Below are 22,500 nucleotides of genomic sequence, written 5' to 3'. Positions count from 1 at the left end.
CGCCACGCCAAAGCTTCTAAATCTGCTCCCTGACACCACCAACACATGTGAGACACCACCCTGAGTGACCTTTGAGACGGACTCAGAAACCAGAGCTCCGCCACAAATAGTCCCCAGCTCAGGTTCCAGCTGCAGGCACGCTGACTGCCAGCTGCAGAGCTGCATGGAGTGTGTGCAGTGTGTTTGCAGTGTGTGTGCTGTGTGCAGTGTGTGTGCTGTGTGCAGTGTGTGTGCAGCGTGTGTGCTGTGTGCAGTGTGTGTGCAGTGTGTGTGCAGTGTGTGTGCTGTGTGCAGTGTGCAGTGTGTGTGCAGTGTGTGTGCAGTGTGTGTGCAGTGTGTGCTGTGTGTGCTGTGTGCGTGCAGTGTGTGTGCAGTGTGTGTGCAGTGTGTGTGCAGTGTGTGTGCAGTGTGTGTGCTGTGTGTGTGCAGTGTGTGTGCTGTGTGTGTGCTGTGTGTGTGCAGTGTGTGTGCTGTGTGTGTGCTGTGTGTGTGCAGTGTGTGTGCTGTGTGTGTGCCGTGTGTGTGCAGTGTGTGCTGTGTGTGCTGTGTGCGTGCAGTGTGTGTGCAGTGTGTGTGCAGTGTGTGTACTGTGTGCAGTGTGTGCAGTGTGTACTGTGTGTACTGTGTACAGTGTGTGTACAGTGTGTACAGTGTGTACTGTGTGTACAGTGTGTACTGTGTACTGTGTACAGTGTGTACTGTGTACAGTGTGTACAGTGTGTACTGTGTACAGTGTGTACAGTGTGTACAGTGTGTACTGTGTACAGTGTGTACAGTGTGTACAGTGTGTACAGTGTTTACTGTGTACAGTGTGTACAGTGTGTACCGTGTACAGTGTGTACTGTGTACAGTGTGTACAGTGTGTACTGTGTACAGTGTGTACTGTGTGAATGAAGTTCTTCAGCTCAGTCTGAGGATTAACAGTGTGGTGAAACAGAGGATCAAACACGTCACATGAACTGTGAGGAGCAGAAAACGAGCAGCAGAGTCCAGCTGACGCAGACCTGCATCTGTGTTGTCTGTGTGTCTGTGCTGTCTGTGTGTCTGTGCTGTCTGTGTGTCTGTGCTGTCTGTGTGTCTGTGCTGTCTGTGTGTCTGTGCGTCTGTGCTGTCTGTGTGTCTATGTGTCTGTGCCGTCTGTGTGTCTGTGCTGTCTGTGTGTCTGTGCTGTCTGTGTGTCTGTGCGTCTGTGTGTCTGTGCTGTCTGTGTGTCTGTGCGTCTGTGCTGTCTGTGCGTCTGTGCTGTCTGTGTGTCTATGTGTCTGTGCCGTCTGTGTGTCTGTGTGTCTGTGCTGTCTGTGCGTCTGTGTGTCTGTGCTGTCTGTGCGTCTGTGCTGTCTGTGCCGTCTGTGTGTCTGTGCTGTCTGTGCGTCTGTGTGTCTGTGCTGTCTGTGCTGTCTGTGCGTCTGTGCGTCTGTGTGTCTGTGTGTCTATGTGTCTGTGCCGTTTGTGTGTCTGTGCTGTCTGTGTGTCTGTGCGTCTGTGCGTCTGTGCTGTCTGTGCATCTGTGTGTCTGTGCTGTCTGTGTGTCTGTGTGTCTGTGCCGTCTGTGGGTCTGTGTGTCTGTGTGTCTGTGCTGTCTGTGTGTCTGTGCGTCTGTGTGTCTGTGCTGTCTGTGCCGTCTGTGTGTCTGTGCTGTCTGTGCTGTCTGTGTGTCTGTGTGTCTGTGCTGTCTGTGCTGTCTGTGTGTCTGTGCTGTCTGTGCTGTCTGTGTGTCTGTGTGTCTGTGCTGTCTGTGCTGTCTGTGCGTCTGTGCGTCTGTGTGTCTGTGCTGTCTGTGTGTCTGTGCTGTCTGTGCCGTCTGTGCGTCTGTGTGTCTGTGCTGTCTGTGTGTCTGTGTGTCTGTGCGTCTGTGTGTCTGTGCTGTCTGTGTGTCTGTGTGTCTGTGCGTCTGTGTGTCTGTGCTGTCTGTGTGTCTGTGTGTCTGTGCTGTCTGTGTGTCTGTGATGTCTGTGCTGTCTGTGTGTCTGTGTGTCTGTGCGTCTGTGTGTCTGTGCTGTCTGTGTGTCTGTGTGTCTGTGTGTCTGTGCGTCTGTGTGTCTGTGCTGTCTGTGTGTCTGTGCTGTCTGTGTGTCTGTGTGTCTGTGCTGTCTGTGTGTCTGTGATGTCTGTGCTGTCTGGCCTGCAGAGGCTCATCAAAGCAGGGCTGCAACAAACGCTCATTTTCAGAAAAGAAGAATCTGTCCATCATTACTCGGTCCACATAAAACAGTGAAAAATGTCCATCACGTTTTCCCAGAGACCAAAATTACACTGACGTATTCAGAAGTCTCGTTTTGTCCAACCAACAGTCCAAAAGCCAGAGATTCATTTCGCTATCAAAGGCAAAAGATCTACATCTGAGAGGCTGAACCAGGATCGAAGCAGAATCAGCCGGCAGGACGAGGCTCTGACCGTCAGCCCGAAACATCGTGACCGGCCTCTGAACACACGTCACATCACACCGATCCCTGTGATCAGCCGCCGGACAGCCGGGATCTGGTCTACATCCATGGCAGAGGACACTGCCAAAACTAAGTGAGGCGGGAACCTGGAACCGGCAGAGAACCTGCGGGCTGAACTCTGAAAATCAGCCGAACGTGTTTCCATGAAAAGCCTTCAAAGTCGTCACTGACGTCCTAAAAGCAGCCTGAGACAAACAGTCGGAGCTCTCTGATGTCTCCTCCTGGTCTTCAGCTGCTGCTGGTCTCTGGCTGAGGCCTGAGGACGTCTGCATGTCATGAGCTGAAGCTGAGGACACTAAGGACAGGACGTGCTTTCTGGATGAGGTCAGCACGTCATGTGCATGTCAGCCCTCCGCCTCAGGATGTGTTCAGGTGCAGTATTTCAATGTGGGCCGCCAGAACTTCAGCAGCACCAGGAGTACAACACCCGGTCACCGTATTACGCAGGTAAACAGGAAGAAGGCGGACCTAAAGCACCTGTGAGGTCTGAAGCTGCTGCCGTGTAGACAAACAGCTCCACGTCTACCATGTGATCTGACATGGATCTGATTGGCCGGCACAGCACCTGTCTGCATGATGTCACGCGATGGCCTCGTCGGAGCAGCTGGACGGACGATAATAACAGATTCTGGATTTGCTGGCGGCGTGCTGACAGACCGATGGCGGCGTGCAGCGAGCAGACGAGCCTCCAGCAGCCAAACGCCTCGTCGTGGTCTCTCTGCCGCTGCACGCTGCCATTCAGCTGTCAGGACTCAGGAAACCACTCCACTTTAAGTCCAAACGCCGTTTTTCTGCTGCCGTGGCCATGAATCAGGAGGACACAAACACTTCCTGTTTGCAAGTATAACCACACCAGTGAGGACACATTTCTTCAGCATCTAAAGACTTTTCTGTTTCTGGGGGATCAGAGACCACGAAGACGTAGACTAGAGCGAGAACCGACGGCGTCTGTCTAAATCTTTGTGAAAGGAGATAAAACTGACTTTTTACATGAAACTCAAAAACTCAAATCCCCATTTTTGTGGGCGTGTTAACGAAACTCAATTCAATTCAATTCAATATTCCTTTATTAGTCCCACGAGGGGAAATTCCAAAACAGGATCCTTCACGGCAGAATCACCGTCAGGCAGCAGACGCCTGAATTCACGGTGAACCATCCGGTTTCAACATGAGCGAGGACGAGTCTGGACCCGTCTGATTTCTCAATCTCAGGTCGAGTCGACGGGTCCCAGCCGGCTGGTGACGAGGCGTTCAGGGACCCACCGTCATCACAGACCCGCCCACAGAGCCTCTGAGCGCTTCCTGAGCCGCCACAGCCTCAGTCACATGTCTGAGGTAAAACAGCAGGCTTACCGCAGGGTGACATAACGGGATTGTCCTCTGAACCAGATCACTCACCGACACGCTTCACTCAGACAAACAGCAACAAGACGCTCCGACAGGACAGCGAGGGACAGACAGCGTCCCCGATGACTCAGCGACATCACGTTTCCACTTCCTGTCTGACATGAATCAAACTGACGCTGAGATTTTGTGTGTAATGAGACGAAGTGACGGACGTGTTTGAACAGGCTGCTCAGTGCTGACGTGGCTTCATTCAGACTCACAGCGGCCACTTTATTAGGTACACACAGGCCCAATCACATGCTGCTAAGCAACAGTAAACACAGCAGTCACCTGCTGAGCAGGTGTGAATGGAGCGTAAAGACGGGTCACTTTAAGTCCTGCAGGCCAACATGAACAGAAACCCCCTTGCTGTTCATCATCATCATCATCTTCATCTCCCGGATGAGGTGACGCAGCTCTTCCTCTTCAGATGATGGATGATGATGATGGTTCAGTGTTAAAGGGTTCAGCGTATTCTCACAGCAGACATGTTCAAACTGATCCCAGCTCAGTGAAATGTGGCCTGCAGGTGAAGCCTGACGTCACCTGAGCGACAGGTAGGTCCGCTCTGTGTTTGTGTAGCTGCAGCGTGAGCGAGCTCAGCTCCGCCTGCTGCTCCACCTGCTGCTCCACTACTGGCTCTGTAACCCGCCGTAATCCCAGCTGATCCTGTAACTGGATTAAGAGGAGGGGCCGGGCAGCAGGAGGTCCGCCTGAGAGGAGATCCACGGACTGATGAGTGAAAGTGCTGCGACGCTCCCACCGGACAGACCTCCGCCCAACAGCTCCACCTTCTACATCACATCCATACTGCACATTAAGAGCTGAGCATCTGATCAGGTGATCACCTGATCAGATAATCACCTGAGCACCTGATCAGCTGATCAGGCCAGTAATCGATTACTAACTGGACAGATGCAATAATTTACCGTGCTGACGATCAGCAGCTCCAGTCACGGAGCGCCGGCCTGAACCGTTAAACTACAGCAGAAGAAGAAGAACGTCCACACAGACGAGAGCTCAGCCGAGCCTGAAGCGTCCGTCAGCTGAGAGCCCGAGACCATACAAGGCCTGAAGGACCCACGGGGGGGGGGGTGAAAGGGAGTGAGTGTGTGTGTGTGTGTGTGTGTGTGTGTGTGTGTGTGTGTGCGTGTGCGTGTGCGTGTGTGTGTGTGTGTGTGTGTGTGTGTGTGTGTGTGCGCGTGCGTGTGTGTGTGCGTGTGTATTCCGACCAATCAGATTCTTTCTCCAGGTAAATCACCTCTGTGCTCTCATTACTGGCTTTCCAATCGTCGACCAATAAACCACATCGGCTTCACCTGCATCCCTCCTGACCCCACACCTGGCACACTGAGCAGGTAAACCAGGAAACAGGTTTGAATTTTACCGACTTTCACTCAAATGCATCACGACGCACAGAGGACATTCCTCTGCAGACAGCATGAGACAAAGAGCCGAGCTGTCCTCTGCCTTCATCCTCCAGAGACAAACAAAGGGCACTTCCTGTTCTGGAGTTTCTCTGATCAGACGGCAGCCATGACACTGGAAGCACACACACACCTGAGCCTCTGTGAGGCATCACACCGGTCTGTCGTTCTGTCTGTACAACGTCAGAAAACACTGTAAAAAATGTCCAGGATGATGTCATCAACAGGCCGACGCCCAGAACAGTTACTACGGTTTCAGACAGAAGCAGAAATTGAAAGTGTTCAGTCTTCAGATCATTGATTGAGCAACTAAACTCAAACATACAGAGTGTGAACACTGGAACCAGATGACAAATACTAGTAGAGGTAGTGTAGTACTGCAGTATCATCCTCAGGTCCAGAGGCTGCTGACACACACTGATGACATCATCTCAAACCCAATAAAATACCTGCGACACGTCACATGACCTCACATTTCACTGTTAGAGCAGCTCTGTCATCAAAACCAGGTCACGCTGCCATGACGACCGCATCCAGCACCGAGGATTATCTCTGCCGCCCTCTGACCCAGGACCAGCAGCAGCAGCCCCTGTGGGGCCTCCGCTGACCGGCTTCCTGATCAGAGTGGATCTGAGTCTAATCAATAAGTTCAGAAACATTTCTGACAGACGTCACTCTGCTCCGTTCACCACACATGCTCCATCAGTCATGTGACCTGCAGGTCAGACCATCATCATCCTCCCGTGTGCTTTACTAAAGTCAGTATCTACTAGTTATCGATTGCTGTGCACATGAACTGATCGATTAGCCTCTAAAACATCAGGACACTATGAAAATGTGCTGCTCTGAGGCTCAGCTCAGTCTGACTCATCTCTGACTGACTAATCGTTGAAAAACAAGGTTAAAGGTCAGAGAATGTGACTTCCTGCATGATTCAGCCTTTTCACCCACCGATGAGCTGAGATGACAGATCGTATTTGTCATTCTGAAAAAATAAGATCCTGATGGTTTTCAGAGCACTCTGAAAGCACTCTGCTTTTCTGCGTCTGACATCATGTCAAAGTGGACGTCTGGGTCTTGGACAGTTGGTCCAAATGAACGTTAAATATACAGAGACGCCGTCAGATGCTGGAGCCTCTGTGTTTGTTTACAGTCTGACGGTGTTACGGTGAACGTCTGTGATCAGTCTGCTTACATGAGTCACGTTTCCTTTACCAGGAAGACGCTGACAGACCGCTTGCATTCTGTTGGTCACATGACCGATGAAGGACACAGAGCTGAAACATGGTGGGATGAACAAAAAGAGTGCGATGTGAGGAAGTAGAGATCATTTACCTGGAAAGGCGTGGGGGCTGGACGACCCTCTCTTCAGGCACTTGGAACACAGAATATGTACAGAGTAGTGCAGGCCGGGCCACTCCTGCAGCAGCACGTTCAGCTCCTCCACCAGCGGAGTGATGGCCTGCCACGCCGTCCAGATGTTGGGCAGTGAGGCCTGGCTGGCGATGGACAGAGTCTCTGCCTGCAGCTTCCCTTTGGAGGGCCGGTGGCTGATCACCACGGGGACTTTACCTCGATAGGCGAAGATCTGATGCCTGCCATCCGACCTCTGAACCACGTGGCTGTTTATCTGAACGCTGAAGCGTGCGAACAGTCCTGGAGGAAACAGGAAGGGGAAGCTGTACTGGATGTGCAGCTGCTCCACAGAGAAGAACTGGCACTGAGGCAGAGAGCTGCCGCCGGCCGAGGCCTCCGCCCCCGCCCCCGCCCGGGGCTCCTCGTTGCTGACGTAGCTGGGGAACTTGTACCACGCCGTAGCTCCGTTCAGAGGCTTGCTGCGGGGTTTGTTGATGCAGTAGCAGATCCCCATCTTCTCCAGAAGCTCCATGATGAGGTGGAGGTCCTGCTGGGTCTGGATGAGCGGTCTGAGGAGCAGGCGGATGACGTTGGAGGGCAAAAGGCCGTGCTGGAGGAAGCCCTCCACATGGTGCTGCAGATGGGTCACCCTGAGGTTCTCTCCCTTTTCGTCCTCTATAACCAAACTCACCCTCCCCTTGTCCCCCCTCTCGCCCTCAGAGAGGAGCCTGTCCAATAGTGTGGACTCGTCCCTCTGGAAAAAGACATTGAGAATCGCAATGAATCGTGGAAGATTGTGGAAAACATACTCCTTCAGGGTCAGGCTGTCCTCAAAGTAGAGCAGCTTCCCGCTCTCGTGCAGGTAGGATAAGGCGCTCTGCAGTCGGTCCTCTGTGAGCCCCGCCTGGAGGCCCAGACGGGCCGAGTCCCACCACGACAGCCACAGGTCTTTGGGCTTAAAGTGCAGCTCCTCCAGCATCTGCCAGGATTTTGGCAGCACGCGGTGGAGATTGGGGAAAATCTCCCTGTGGTCTGCCACAGACATGAGCTTCTCCCTCAGCCTCTGGATGTTCCTCTGAGTCTCCAAGCAGCTGACACTCAGCACAGGAGACAGGATCTGCAGCCGGTGGTTCAGCATGTACTGCAGCTGGGACTTCCTCCGCCTCAGGTTCCTGTCAGAGACTCCGTAGAAGAGGACGTGAGGGCTGGAGGAGCGGACGCTGTAGCCCTGCTCCAGCGCGTGATCCACCTGCAGAGCCAGACTCCTCAGGCTCTGGATGTCCCTCTTCTCCTGTAGGCCGATCTGTCTGTGGATGTCCAGAGTCTTCTCCTCCACCTCCACCTCTCCACACAGGTCTGCATGTGTGCCCACCAAGCACACAACAGCGTGGGGTACTTTGGCAGTGAGGAGGTGGAGGAAATGCCCAACGTGGGCATAAAAGTTCTTGGGTGAATATGCTTTGAGATTCACAACGAGAACGTAGAGAGCACCGGGGGAGAGGAAAAAGGGTTTGATGAGGTCATAGTTTTGCTTCCCTGACAAATCATACACCAGAAATGTAAGACAGCGATCAGCATCTGCCACCCAGTTAGTGACTTCAATTCCTCCGTTTCCCTGGACTCCTGTGACGTCCTGCTGTGTGCTCACCACGCTCTGCCTGAGCCGTGTTTTCCCAGCATTCTTCATTCCCATCACAATCAGCTTCAGCCGCGGCTTCACGGCAAGCTGCGAATGTGCAAGCTCCTTCTGATAGGCTGCGATGTACGGGATCCCCTTCATACACACCTCATACGGAGGCTGGATGAGAGGGTTGTCCTTCACCTTCCAAATGTTCACTTTGGACAGCTTTCCAAAATTATCTGGAAGTATGGCTATTTGGTTACCCTGTAAAACAAGTTCCTCCAACTTCTCCAGCTCCACAATAGAATCCGGGAGATATGTGATGTTGTTATTGTCCAGCCAGAGGTTGGCCAGCTTCACCAGCTGCCCGATTTCCTCTGGAATATGAGTCAGTGTATTCCTGCTCAGGTAAAGTTCCTCTAACCCTGTGATGCTTAATAGAACCTGGGGAAAATCCTCAAACTCGTTAGATGACAAATTGATCATTTTGAGTCTTTGTAGATGACCAAAGGCAGGAGGCAGCACTTTGAGGTTGTTCCCGTCCAGCATCAGGCTCTCCAGGTTGTGCAGGTGACAGAATGTGTCAGGTAAGGTGGACATGTGAAGACTGCTGAGCCAGAGGATTTTGATGGACTGCAGCTTCATGATGTCTGCTGGTAACATCTCAAACTTGTTCCCAGAGCAGTCGAGTTCCTCCAGCTCGCTGAGGGCCAGGATCTCAGGGGGGAACTGGTTCAGCTTGTTGTGGTCTGCATCCAGAGTCCGCAGCTTGGCCAGGCTGCAGAACGATCTGGGGAAATCGTGCAGGTCATTGAAGCTGATGTCCAGTTCCTCCAAAAACTGAAGCGCTCCGATCTGAGCCGGCAGACAGGGGATTTTGTTGTGGCTGATGCAGAGCTTCTTCAGCCCCTTCAGCTGACCCACACCTTCAGAGAAGCTTCTAAGGCAGTTGTGGCTCATGTCGAGCTCCACCAGCTGCCCCAGCTGGAACACCACCCGGGGAACAGCTGTGAACTTGTTCCTGCGCAGGACGAGGATGCGCAGGTTGTTGAGGGAGGATCCCAACCCGTCTGGCAGCTCCTGGAGCGAGTTGTTGCCCAGATTGAGCACCTCTATCTCGGCTACATCCTCCGGCAGTATGATCTGGTTGTCTTTGGAGCAGAGGGTGAGCTGGCGCAGGTTGCTCCGCAGCTTCCTGGAGCGGAGGGCGGCATCCCTCCACAACCTGGCCGTTTTCAGATTGTTCTCCTTGTCCACCATGGCGTTGCAGCCGGAGCCCTCCTCCTCCTCCTCCTCCTTGTTTTCATTGAGAGTTTTCATGGAGACCGAGCGGGCAGCATGGTGGACGGTGATCCTCACAAATCAGCGCGCTCCTGAGCAGCAGAGCCTCCGTCAGAGAGGACAGAAAAGACCGTTTGTGTCGGGAAATAATCGAGCGTTTCGACGGGAGCAGGAGGAGCGTCTGCGGCCGCGGAGGCATCCTTTTCTCCTGCGCCACTCAGCACACAATGAAAACAAACCACCGCGGTTACAGATCCGGTTCTAACCCCCAACCCGAGCTCCGGTGCCGCGGGCGCACAATGTCCTTCACCGGCGTCCTCATCGCCACCACACGCCGTCCTGTGAACCCCTCTCTCGGGGTAGATCTCCGGGTTTGTGAGGCTTTCCGAGCCGTCGAAGCGCTTCCTGGGAGCGGGGAGTGGAAGTGAGGCAGCAGCCGCTCACACTGCGTCAGATCTCTGGATCCCTCCCTCCCTTTCTCCGCCCTTTCTCCTCCCTGCCGTGCGGGGAGGAGGGGGAGGAAGAGGGGGAGGAAGAGGGAAAGTGTTTGTCCTCACTCGATTAAAGCAGCTTCAATTCAGCAAATTCAGCCAAATGTAAACGTGAAAAGAAAAGACGACATTATGTGTTTAAAAGCAGAGAGAGTCCAGAGAAGGACGTGATGAGACATGAGTTGACAGTCTGAATGGACAAAGACAAAGACCTGAATGAAGACCCCAACCCTGAAAACCAGCGAGAAGGTTTTCGTTACATATTTACAGAAAACTGAAGACAGAAGAGACAGAAGAGACAGAGGACACTCAGTCTGCTGTGACTAACATGGACTCTGTCTCCATCTGTAGGACATGGTGTGCAAAGAGGGACAAGCCAAGTCAGTCTTATCAATACCACAAACAGAGAGACTCACTGACCAGCAGAGACAGATTGTGTCCTCAGAGACTCATTCAGTCCAAAAAAAAGGCTTTGAGCAGGAAGAAATGGACAGAAATGGACAATGTAACAGAGAGAGGCAGAAAAACAAGAGAGACTAGTGGACAAAAAGACATCATTAATGTTAGAACATGGACAAAAAGACATTATTAAGCTATAATGTGGATGAGTTCAGCAGCTTGTTGACAGACATGTCCTCTTCGCTCACCTTGTTCTCGCCATGTTGTGATGATGACGAGCACCTTCGTCACGCTCTGTGTGAATGTAATGAAGGACTTCCTGTCGGCTTTCCTCTCACAGCTCAGCCTCGTTACATAAATGAACTCGTTTTACCTGCAGAGCAAACACAGCAGGCCGACGAGGCCTCAGATCCACGTCCACATGAGACTGTCCTACATTCTCAGGGTCATATGAGCAGAGACATGCAGGACATGTCCACGGCTGACACCACGGCACTTATTAGCTAACAAGAGAGCTGACAGAGGCGATGCATCCAGAGAGGACACAGAGACGCATTTGAACAGAGGACTTTGAGGATGAAGATGATGTGAGTCTCACTCTGTCTTCAGCTGGTTTGTCCTGTTAGCAGTCCTTCGTGGACACAGAGTTGTTGACAGTCAAAGTCTGAACAGACGCTTGTTTCAGATTTCTTTATTTTCTGGTTTCTGTGCCATCAAAGCTTCTTCGTCAGCCTGACGTGATGAGTCCACCCCTTTGTCCTCATGAGGGTCAAACTAATGACAGAAAACAAAACTTTATTTAAACGTTCTTAACTTGAAGCTGCACATTCACAAATGTGACTTTTCTTTCTGACGTCACTCTTTCAGGCGCTTTCAGCTGAACTGCAGCAGCTCCTGGTTTGAGACTCATTAAAGCCTCCTTCACTCACTGAGCTGACCCGAGGCTCCTCTCAGAGGTCAGAGGTCAGAGGTCAAAGACTAATCCCTTACCTCATCTTAACCCTTCAAACAGAGAGAAGTTTTAAACCCTGTCCCCTCAGAGACAGGAAGCTAACAGAACCCAACCGACACTGGAGCGATGACGGATCCACGTTTAGTTTTTGTTAAAGGTCTCACTGTAGACCAGCAGCAGAGTCCTGGACCAGCAGCAGAGTCCTGGACCAGCACCTGAGTCCTGGACCAGCACCTGAGTCCTGGACCAGGAGGTGTGTGTGTGAGGGTATGTTGATCCTGTCCAGCCAGTTTCCTGCAGACAGGTGAGCCGTCACACAGGTGAGCTCCTTCTGTAACGCTGAGTTCAAACATGTCGCCTCCTTCAAACGCTGACCCTTTATTTTTACTAAACTTCCTGTTTGACGTCTTCAGTTCTAAACTGTTTGTTCTTATTGATCAGTGCTGACGTCTCACTTCGGTCTGATAAACTGCAGCTTAAATATTAAAAGTCTGAATATCGTTCAAAGTTCTAGAAGAAAAACATTTTCACAACATAAAAACTGCATTTAGAAAGTACATTAATGTCATAGCTGAAGTAAACCAGATTAAACGTGGAGACTTTTGTCCAAAGGAAGGACGTCAGAGAGACTGACTGACAGAGAGACATTCTGATTTATTTCTGAGGGAAACAAACTTTTCATCACGTGGATGAAATCACTTTTTAACTCACAAATCAGACTTTAAAACGTGCAAACAAACAAAAGTCAAGATGAAATTCTGCAAATATGAAATTTTATTGTCCTTTTTCTCTTTTTAATCTTTGGTAACAAAGTTTCACAATTCAAAGTGTAAAAACATCACTGAACATCTTAAAATGCTTGACTTTATTGAGTCTTTATGACGCTAAACTACAGACGGACACTAAACTACAGACGGACGCTAAACTACAGACGGACGCTAAACTACAGACGGACACTAAACTACAGACGGACGCTAAACTACAGACGGACGCTAAACTACAGACGGACGCTAAACTACAGACGGACACTAAACTACAGACGGACGCTAAACTACAGACGCTTCGTCAGCATCAAACGTGAACAAACGTAGTTTCTCTTTGTTCTCTTGTGCAAACACGACCATCAGGACGTCCACAGAAGAAGAAGAAGGTGATGATGAGGTCGAGAGCTGAGAACCAGCAGACCTCCACACTGACTTAAAGCGGCTCGTGATGGGAAAACTTCTTCTGTAAAAGAAGATTTTACTCTGAACCAATAAAAACTCATTGGTTGAACTAGTGAAAGTGAAAGTTTTGCATTATTGTGGGAAGAAAATATTAAAGCATCAGTTCAGGCTGAGCACAACTCAACAGTTCATCCACCGATCAAAGAGGAGACGACCTTCAGCTCTGACGGCCGACTGACTGGTCCACTGTGAGGACTTCAGACCGGACGCCTGTGGCGTCCTCCATGAACAGAAGCGCTCACTCAAACAACACGGACGACCACAAACGTCCGCTTCCTGTTCAGTAGTACGGGCCGGCGTTCTCGTATCCGGCGTAACTCGGCCAATCGGGGAAAATCCCGTGCGAACAGGTGGGGCTGCCGTATCGGTCAAAATGAATCCCAAAGTCAAAGGAGTCTGTGCGGCGGCTGCAGGCGTCCTGGTGGCTCCTCTTCATGGAGGACCACACGATCCTGTAGTTGTCCCCGCAGTTGCTGTCCCAGTACTCACGTCCACCCACCTCGTAGCAGACGGCGAACTCGACGCGCTCGTGAGGCTTCAGCTCGTCCGGCAGAGACACGTGGAAGGAGAAGGTGTCGCTGTACGAGCTGGGATACGCGTCCTTCACGTACACACAGTCTACGTCTGTGTGGCTCTTCCAGGTGTCAAAGGTCACCCGCAGCTTCACAGACTTCTCAAAAGACACGTTTTTGACTTTAATGGTTCCTGCTAAAGCCTTCTCCTTCAGCACGCAGTGCTCCAGACACACGTGGTTCCTCTCCAGGCTCTGACGGAAGCGCAGGTAGTCTGAGGACGGCTGCCCGAAGTCCAGCACCAGTTTGTCCTCCTCGGCCGTCGGAGAGAGCATCTCCTGAACGCTGAGAGGAATGTCGATGGGATCACTGAACTCGGAGAAGACCTTCACTCTGGTCAGAGACAGACCTCTGTGATCTGCAAACGTCACCTGCTTCTTGGTTTTTCTGGAGTCTGTCCTGGACGATCGTCCGTCCGCCGCCGGGTCGACACAGTGCGGGTGCTGAAACCTCAGGCAGGAGCTCAGAGCCGGTTTGCATGTTTTGGAGGACGTCCTGTAGACAAAGTCCTCATTGGACAGATACAGGGGTAAGGCCATGTCGATCGGCATGGTGAGCTCGGCAGGAAATGCACTCGGTACACTGAAAGACAGAGAAGAAGAAGTGATCGTTAGAGGACCATCACATAACAAGTCACACTGAGCAGTGTGGGTCTGCTGAACCCTCATCATCATCCTCACCATCATCATCATCATCATCATCATCAGTGTACAGAGGAGGAAGAGCAGAGCCGGCGCTGCGGACTTCAGGTAAACATGTTTTAACATTAGCACGAACTCACCTGTTTCAGGCTCTGCTCTGGTTGGTCGGTTTGTGGCTGAGATGTGGCTCATTGGACTGACTGAAATGATCAGATTCTGTAAATGAGGTCTGAGGTGTGACAGGTGATCCCAGCTGAGAGACAGACACTGTCCAATCAGTGAGTGACCTGTCAGAGTGTGTGACCCCCTGTGTGTCTGTAATAAGACGAACTGGACCATCAGATCCTCCTCCGGATCAAATGAACCAACCAGGACTGGAAGCTGCCTCACAGTCACATGACCAAACACTGCGCGAGCCGTCATTTGACGTGAAGACAGAGTCGTCAACACGGAGTCTGTCCATAGAGTCTCGGGCCTCTGTGGAGCTCTTGGAGCACCATGAACTGGATGGATGAGCGCGCGCAGAGCAGCTGTGTGTCCGCAGGTGGACAACACACCCACCTGTCCCCGCCGCAGACTTTGACCCTCCGTCTCAGTTCTCAGTCTTTACAGGTAGAAATCAAACGAGCTGCACGCTCCACACACCTGCACCAAACTCAGCCAGCTTACCTGAAACAACGAGCCACCTGGACAGGTCCCGACCACCACCTGACGGCTTCTCCTTTAACGTGACGCAGCGGGTCCACAAGAGTCCGGAGTCATGTCGGCAGATGAATCCCGAACACCGGCAGAACACCTCCGTCCACCTCCTCTCTCCGCCTCACTGCTGAACATGTTGCACATATTTTCTGTCGTGGATTTCAGACCCACACGGGCTTCACGTGAACACCTGCACGCAGCCAATCAGAGTGAGCTGTGACGGAGTGACGGCGGAGCGTCACCGTGGAGGGGCGGGGCTTCACCTCTGTTAAAACTGTCGGTCAGTCTGATCAATCATCTCAGTTTGACTGCAGTCAAAATTCCGACAGACAAGAGCAAAAGTTTCACTTCCTCACGAAGAAAATACAAAATAAAAGACAAGAAAACTTTGTTCTGATTACACGAACTTCCTTTTTTGACTTAAATATGTTTTTATCTCATTTGTTACATTTAGATTTGTTCCATCTCAGAATTTTGATCCTGATCCTGATCCTGATCCTGATCCTGATCCTGATCGTGATCCATGTTTGCAAAAAGGATCTGAGGATCTGTGCTGGAGAGTAATCCTCTGCTTGACTCTGCCAGGAGATCTCTCCAGCCTCACATTTTAAATTCTGCTTCACTTCTGATCTGAACACCTGTGGATCAAACACCTCAGTCACCTGCAGTGATCTGATTGGCTGTCCTGCTGCCAGGCTCTTATTTTGGGATTAGTCAACACCTGCAGCCGACTGTCAGCCGATAGGGAATCAATAACTGTGTCCCAGTTCAGGAGCCGGAGACTCCAAAGGACGCAGCCATAGGTGGACTGAGCCTGCTGCTGGTCCACCGCAGAGACAACCTGTCCTCACTCTGAGATCTGGGATTGGTTCCATACCTGAGTTTACAGGACAAACTGTGACATTTCATCAGATGGACAACAAGCACGCAGCACAGCACGATGACGGTGAACACGACGAGAAGCTGTTATTCAGATCAATCAGTTGACAGAAGTTCATTTTTTTGATTGATGAATGATTGGGACGGCGGGTTTATCTGTGCTGGATTCAAAGGTGGTCTAACGTCTCGTGGAGGTCTGCTGCTGCTCTGAGCTGCTGCTCTGGGTTCAGTTTCAGCCTGATGACCTGCTGACCTGAGAGGCCCGGACAGGCAGACATGTATTTTGGTCCACAGCCGCTGAGACAGACGCCAGGGACGAGACCTGATCAAAGGGGGCGCTCCTGGCGACCTTTTTCACATCTTGACTCCTGACAGGAAGTGACTGAACAGACCAATGAAGAAGAGCAGATCTGTCCTGGGACGCCTCCTCCTCCCAGTGGAGGTGGTGGGGGCACAGGGGGTGGTGGCTGCTTCACCCGCCGCTCCTTCCTTCCTCAGCAGACACACACTCCCAAACATTCAGCCATCAGTGGACCCTGAACTGTCCCACATCAGCATTAGATTTATGTCATTTTGTCTTGCTTTCTTTTGTACTGAAGTCTCACAGTCTGTCCCTCACTGTGGATTAATGAAGGATTATCCTACCTTACCTTACCTTACCTTACCTTACCTTATCTTATCTTATCTTATTACATGTCATGCCATGCCAATTATGCAAGTGCATCAGTACATATAAAGGGCTTATTTTTGCCTCCATTGACCTCGTGAGTAGACGTGAGCAATGTGAAGAAATCACTTTGTGGCTTTTTGGTGGCTGATCATGTAAATATTTGTTCAGGGAAAACCTTCTGAACGATGAAGTTCAAGAGAAGAAAGACCAGGTTTATGACAAGTTACACACCAGGCCTCTGATTAGGACTCTGTCCTTGACTGCACCACCATATGTGGATATGTGACCTGAAAATAGGCTCTTTCCTCATCAGTCTGGCCCAAACTAAGGCGGCCTGTGATAAATGGGACAGCAGCACGAGTCAAACATTAATCGCAGGTCGATCGAAGCTGCACTCTGTCATGTTTTCTACCGCAGAGCTCTCATCGGTACGTTCTGAACTGAAGCTGACAGAGGTGTGCTGCGAACCAAAGATTACGTTCGACCTCGTAAAGGCTCCAAAACACAGAAACTCAGGAGAACGTCTGTAAGCAGCGCAAGAAGACGATGAAGAGCAGCCACACTGCTTTCATACCTTCAGAAAACTTTATCATCATTTCACTATCTTTGAAAGCTGTACGTGTAAAAACTGGAAAACATGGAAGCGAGCACAAAAGACATGAAAACTGAAAGCTACAGTCACAACAGAGTACAGTTATTATCAGCAGAATGTACTTAAAGCACTGAAACTGGTGGTCTGTGAGTGAAGTGTTGCTGTCAGTGAGTTTCTCTCTGTGCATTCATGTTCCCGCTGCATTCATGTGTTCATTCATGTGTTCATTCATGTGTTCATTCATGTTCCTGCTGCATTCATGTGTTCATTCATGTGTTCATTCATGTTCCTGCTGCATTCATGTGTTCATTCATGTGTTCGTTCATGTTCCTGCTGCATTCATGTGTTCATTCATGTGTTCATTCATGTGTTCATTCATGTTCCTGCTGCATTCATGTGTTTATTCATGTGTTCATTCATGTGTTCATTCATGTTCCTGCTGCATTCATGTGTTCATTCATGTGTTCATTCATGTTCCTGCTGCATTCATGTGTTCATTCATGTGTTCATTCATGTTGCTGCTGCATTCATGTGTTCATTCATGTTCCTGCTGCATTTATGTGTTTATTCATGTGTTCATTCATGTGTTCATTCATGTGTTCATTCATGTTCCTGCTGCATTCATGTGTTCATTCATGTTCCTGCTGCATTCATGTGTTCATTCATGTGTTCATTCATGTTCCTGCTGCATTCATGTGTTCATTCATGTGTTCATTCATGTTCCTGCTGCATTCATGTGTTTATTCATGTGTTTATTCATGTGTTCATTCATGTTGCTGCTGCATTCATGTGTTCATTCATGTTCCTGCTGCATTCATGTGTTCATTCATGTTGCTGCTGCATTCATGTGTTCATTCATGTTCCTGCTGCATTCATGTGTTCATTCATGTTGCTGCTGCATTCATGTGTTCATTCATGTTGCTGCTGCATTCATGTGTTCATTCATGTGATCATTCATGTGTTCATTCATGTGTTCATTCATGTTCCTGCTGTAGATGTTTCAGCTCATTGAACTCCTTTATCTCCTGTTGCTGCTTTAATCTTCATCAATGCTTCAGATTCTAGAAGATCATCACATGTTTGCAGCGCAGCGTCCTGTCAGAACCTTGTATCTCCAAAAAGAAAAACAGGCTGTTTTCAGCTTTTTCAGCTGAGTTTACTGAGCTGAAGAAGACATGAAGGAACTCTTCATCCTTCAGTTCAGCACAAACATTCAGCATCAGCACATCTGGAGATACGAGCTTTTCACTGGACAGGTGGGAGATGAAGAGGAACTGAAGCTGTCAGCATCAGAAGTGTAAAAGTAATCGGAACTGTAGTAATATTTTTTATCCAGTAGGGGGAAGTAATGCGCCCAGTGACGTCCAAGATAAACCTCAGCATGAAGGAGAAGAAGGTGAAGGACGCACCAACCACCGCGCATGCGCTGAGCCTCGCCTTGCCTGGCCCTGACGTCATCGTGGTCTCCTGGTCTCCTGGTGGGGAAACAGGATGTGACTGATGTCAGCCAGCGAGCAGGAAACGGATGATTTTAACGGCGAACGCTGCGGAATATAAGCACACAGTCGTCTGGACGGAACACTGAACGTCTTGATCCCCGCTGAAAGCAGCAAAAACAAACAGTTAAGTCACGGTAAGAGTGAACGCGGCAGTGACGTTTCTGCTCTTATTGTGCTAGCCAAAACGAGCTAGCTGTGATGTGAACGTAACACGGCTGAGCTGCGCGTCTGGGCGTAGAACGGGCTGCTGCTTCCGTCAAACGTCCCGTGGACAGACAGATGGGACAGTATTTCAATGTTAGCTCTGAATGACTGCTTCAATGTACTGATGTTTGTCTCCGTGAGCCCTCTAAGCTGTGACGGTGTGTCTGTCCATCTGTTTCCGTCGTATTTCCATGGACACGTCTAACAACAGACGCAGCTGTCTGTGTCCTCTCTGAGGTCACTCATCACAGCACATGACCAATAATTCAATCACTAAAGCCCCCCCCCCCCCCCCCCCCCGTCTGATCACGTGTTCAGATGCGACTCTTGGAACAGCTACACCACAGATTTAAGTTACACAGAATGTCCACAGCAGTCACATGAACGTTTTTCTCCTCTCTGAGATCAGGATATCTCCTGGAAGCCGTTTGTAAAGGGGCACAGGGACGACTGCTGGGCCCGAACCATGGTGACAGTGATGTCATCGTGATGCCATCATGATGTAATCAGGGTCATCTCACCTGAAGAGAGCGGTCCAGCTGCAGACCTCGTGTGAGGACCCGGTCTGGAGAGACGGGCCCTCAGACGTGGGACGTCACTTCCTTTACGGGCTTTTTAAGTGATTTTTTTTATTTCACCAGATTTGAAAATGGTCACATTTCTCAGCTTAAGATATTAAGTCGTGTCAATTATGACAGGTTGTGTATCAGATAAATAAAACAAGCTAAATATTCTTTCTTTAGTGCGTTAGCTGTGAAAGAAATACTAAATGCTAAATGACAACATTGTTACATTGTTGTTACAAGCTATTGATGTTAGCCTGCTGGAGGAGCTAACATCAGTGTTAGCTGCTAGAGGAGCTAATATTGATGTTAGCCTGCTGGAGGAGCTAGCAGTGACGTTAGCCTGCTAGAGGAGCTAACATCAGTGTTAGTCGGCGAGGTGGGCTAGGTAGGCTAGGTTTGGTGGCACGGTGGGACAGGTGGTAACACTTTCGCCTCACAGCTAGAAGGTCCCGGGTTCGATTCCCACCTGGGGCGCTGTGAGTGCGGGGGGCATGTCCTCCACCATTCAGTGCCTGTTGATCGAGGAAAAAGGGCCTTTCTGTGTGGAGTTTTCATGTTCTCCCCGTGTTCACCTGGGGTATCCTCCATAAAACCCCCAATAAAAACATGAAGATCTCCACCTGACCAATGGTGATTTGGGTCCCTGGGCGCCGCTGTCGGCTGGCAGCCCACTGCTCCTGGTCTGCCGCAGAGGAAGGACTTCCAGGATGGGTTAAATGCAGAGGAAGTAATTTCACCGAAGCATGGCACGTGCATGTAGTGCTGTTGGAAGCATGGAAGCATATGCATGTTGTGTGTGATCAATAAAGTAAATCTTAAATCTTAGAGAAGCTAACATTGACGTTAGCCTGCTGGAGGAGCTAGCAGTGACGTTAGCCTGCTGGAGAAGCTAACATTGACGTTAGCCTGCTGGAGGAGTTAGCAGTGACGTTAGCCTGCTGGAGAAGCTAACATTGACATTAGCCTGCTGGAGGAGCTAGCAGTGACGTTAGCCTGCTGGAGAAGCTAACATTGACGTTAGCCTGCTGGAGGAGCTAGCAGTGACGTTAGCCTGCTGGAGAAGCTAACATTGACGTTAGCCTGCTGGAGGAGTTAGCAGTGACGTTAGCCTGCTGGAGAAGCTAACATTGACAACCTGCTGGAGGAGTTAGCAGTGACGTTAGCCTGCTGGAGAAGCTAACATTGACATTAGCCTGCTGGAGAAGCTAGCAGTGACGTTAGCCTGCTGGAGGAGCTAGCAGTGACGTTAGCCCTATGTAGCCTGGAGAGTAACTGACTGACCTAATATCTCCTCTGGAATCGAAGTGACAACATAAACTTTGTGTTAGTGTCAGTGTTTGATTTGAGTAAACTGTGTCTCTAAACTCATTCTGCTTTCTGAACTTTTACATCAAACATGGAAGCTGAAACACATTTTACGGTATTTTTTAGCGCCTCCATCCTTACGAGCTTCGTCTTGGACCAATCCCAGCCGAGCTGAGCTGGAATGAAAATGCTGCTGTTCCAGTTTGAGCCTTCGCCGTGATGAGTGCTTTGAACCTTTCTGGTCAAACAAGCTTCTGCTGGATCAAACTGAAAGCAAACATCCGGACAAGAAGCACACTGTGCTGAAGGTTCACTGCCTTTTTGATTCATTAGAGCAGCGGTTGGATCTCACAGATCTTCATCAGCTGTTGCCTGATTGTTTGCCTGATTTTGGCTTTGAATGGTCTTGTTGCCATGGACACGGGGCCCCATCCCCCATGTGGAAAAGTACAAAGAGCCTTTCATGGTTTACAGGTCAGCATGCTTCTGTTTGACGGTCCATGTCTTCAGTGCGGGTGAAGAGTAGCACTGTGTCTGTCAGCTGCCCTCTTCATCTGCTGGACGCTGGAAACGCTGGAAACGCTGGAAACGGCGTCCTTCAGCGGCCTGGAGCTGCTCCAGCTGGTTGTGCCTGTCGTTCCATGTTGTGACCTCAGCTTCATTGTCAATGAAATGAAGGAATCTAAATACAGTTTGAATGAATGGATGAATGGATGAACACTGCCTGAACATCGTTCTGTTGTGGGTGTCTCCCCAGGGGCCGCTGTCCTCCCGTCCATCGTCCCCGGCGACGTGTTGAAGTGGAGCTTGGCGTCCTGCAGGTTCCTGTCGGCCGGCTGAGCGCAGCGCAGCAGGATGAGCGGGGCTGCTCTGGGTATCGAGATCGTGGTGGTGTTTTTCCTGGCGCTGTTCCTGCTGCACCGATATGGAGACTTCAGGAAGCAGCAGCGCATGGTGCTGTTTGGCACGCTGCTGGCCTGGTATCTGTGCTTCCTCATCGTCTTCATTTTACCTCTGGACGTCAGCACGGTCAGCCGCGAGCGCACGCCACACAGTTTGTCCTTCATGTCGCAGAAACGCGACAGAAACCTGAGCGCTGCCTTCTCTTTGCTCTGCTTACAGACCATCTACAAGCAATGCAAGATAGAGCACGAGGAGCACGTCCCCGCCCCCAGCGCCAGCCCGTCAGCAGCCAATCACACCTCAGCCAACGCGTCTGTCACACCCACGAGAAGGTCAGTGTTCAACAGGTGTGTGAGGGCAGCTGAACGAGCTCGTTTGGTCAGGTTATTGAATTATACACACACACACACACACACACACACACACACACACACACACACACACACACACACACACACATACACTCTTCAGTCGCCTCGTTATCAGTGTGATCACTGACGACCTCGTTCGTTGAACTCGTGGCCTTCGCTGTGTGCAGTGGGGCGGTGACAGAGCGCCCCCTGTGGACCAGCTGACTGCAGTGTGTCACGCTCCTTCCTTCTCTTCTTCTTCTGCTCTCTCGTAGCGCACCGAAGCCGTGCTACAAGCCGTGGAGCTACATCCCCGATGGCATCATGCCGGTGTTCTGGAGGGTGGTGTACTGGACGTCTCAGTGTCTCACCTGGTCCGTATGAGCGTGCCGCGTCTGCCTTGTTGTGTGAAATCGTGGCCGTGAAGATGTCTGAAGGTGTGGTCTGTGTTTCCAGGCTGCTGCTTCCCTTCATGCAGTCGTACGCTCGCTCTGGAGGCTTCTCCATCACCGGGAAGATCAAAACGGCGCTGATTGAGAACGCCATCTATTACGGGACCTACCTGCTCATCTTCGGCTCTCTGCTCATATACGTGGCCGTTCACCCTGAGTGGCACCTGTCCTGGTGAGTGGACCAGTGAGGACGGTTCTCCTCATGCTGGTGTCCCCGTCCAGACGTCTGCTGGAGCACCTGAACCTTCTCTAACTTCATTATCTTTCAGTTTGTCATCAGCGTCGTCGTTTCATGTGTCGCTCAGTGTGTTTACACGCACGCTGGGTCTCAGCTTCACCTGTGAAGTGTGACCTCATCAGGTGTAGACAGGCTGTCTGTGCAGGAGGTTTTGGGGGAGGACATGGCGTCCCTCTGCGTGACGGCACTTTGCTTTCGCCCTGCCGTGTGATTCAGGTACGAGCTGCAGACCATCGGCATCACGGCGGCGAACACCTGGGGCCTGTTCCTGCTGGTGCTGCTGCTCGGTTACGGCCTGGTGGAAATCCCTCGCTCCTACTGGAACGCCTCTCGACACGGACACCTGC

The 22,500-nt window shown here is 50.8% G+C and overlaps 3 protein-coding genes across 4 annotated transcripts in view; 1 reads left to right on the top strand and 2 right to left on the bottom strand.

Annotated features, from left to right (window-relative positions):
- Positions 1–12,702, bottom strand: part of mfhas1 (multifunctional ROCO family signaling regulator 1) — a 20,983-nt gene extending 8,281 nt beyond the window's left edge. The window contains exon 1 of the mRNA XM_070989203.1: positions 6,593–12,702. Coding sequence (XP_070845304.1) covers positions 6,593–9,554 — 2,962 coding nt within the window. The 5' untranslated portion in view covers positions 9,555–12,702. The remainder of the gene's footprint in view (positions 1–6,592) is intronic.
- Positions 12,703–12,863: 161 nt separating this feature from the next.
- On the bottom strand, positions 12,864–14,576 carry ppp1r3b (protein phosphatase 1, regulatory subunit 3B). The gene is made up of 2 exons (XM_070989202.1): positions 14,466–14,576; positions 12,864–13,737 (listed from the first exon to the last, which is right to left on the bottom strand). The coding sequence occupies exon 2, from the start codon at positions 13,704–13,706 to the stop codon at positions 12,864–12,866; it is 843 nt and encodes a 280-aa protein (XP_070845303.1). The 5' UTR covers positions 13,707–13,737; positions 14,466–14,576.
- A 3,458-nt stretch (positions 14,577–18,034) lies between these two features.
- lmbrd2b (LMBR1 domain containing 2b) overlaps positions 18,035–22,500 on the top strand; it is an 11,295-nt gene continuing 6,829 nt past the window's right edge. Inside the window, exons 1-6 of one of the 2 annotated variants that reach the window (XM_070988777.1) lie at positions 18,035–18,258; positions 20,968–21,239; positions 21,333–21,445; positions 21,739–21,837; positions 21,920–22,087; positions 22,370–22,500. The exon at positions 22,370–22,500 is cut by the window's right edge and continues 80 nt beyond it. In XM_070988777.1, the coding sequence (XP_070844878.1) occupies positions 21,066–21,239; positions 21,333–21,445; positions 21,739–21,837; positions 21,920–22,087; positions 22,370–22,500 (685 nt within the window). In that variant the 5' untranslated portion in view covers positions 18,035–18,258; positions 20,968–21,065. Of the gene's footprint in view, positions 18,270–20,967; positions 21,240–21,332; positions 21,446–21,738; positions 21,838–21,919; positions 22,088–22,369 lie in introns of both variants that reach the window. The other variant, XM_070988776.1, reaches the window with a different exon arrangement.

Source organism: Chaetodon trifascialis, chromosome 20 (assembly GCF_039877785.1).
Source record: "Chaetodon trifascialis isolate fChaTrf1 chromosome 20, fChaTrf1.hap1, whole genome shotgun sequence".
Lineage (NCBI taxonomy): Eukaryota > Metazoa > Chordata > Actinopteri > Chaetodontiformes > Chaetodontidae > Chaetodon > Chaetodon trifascialis.
This window is presented reverse-complemented; position numbering and strand designations above follow the sequence as displayed.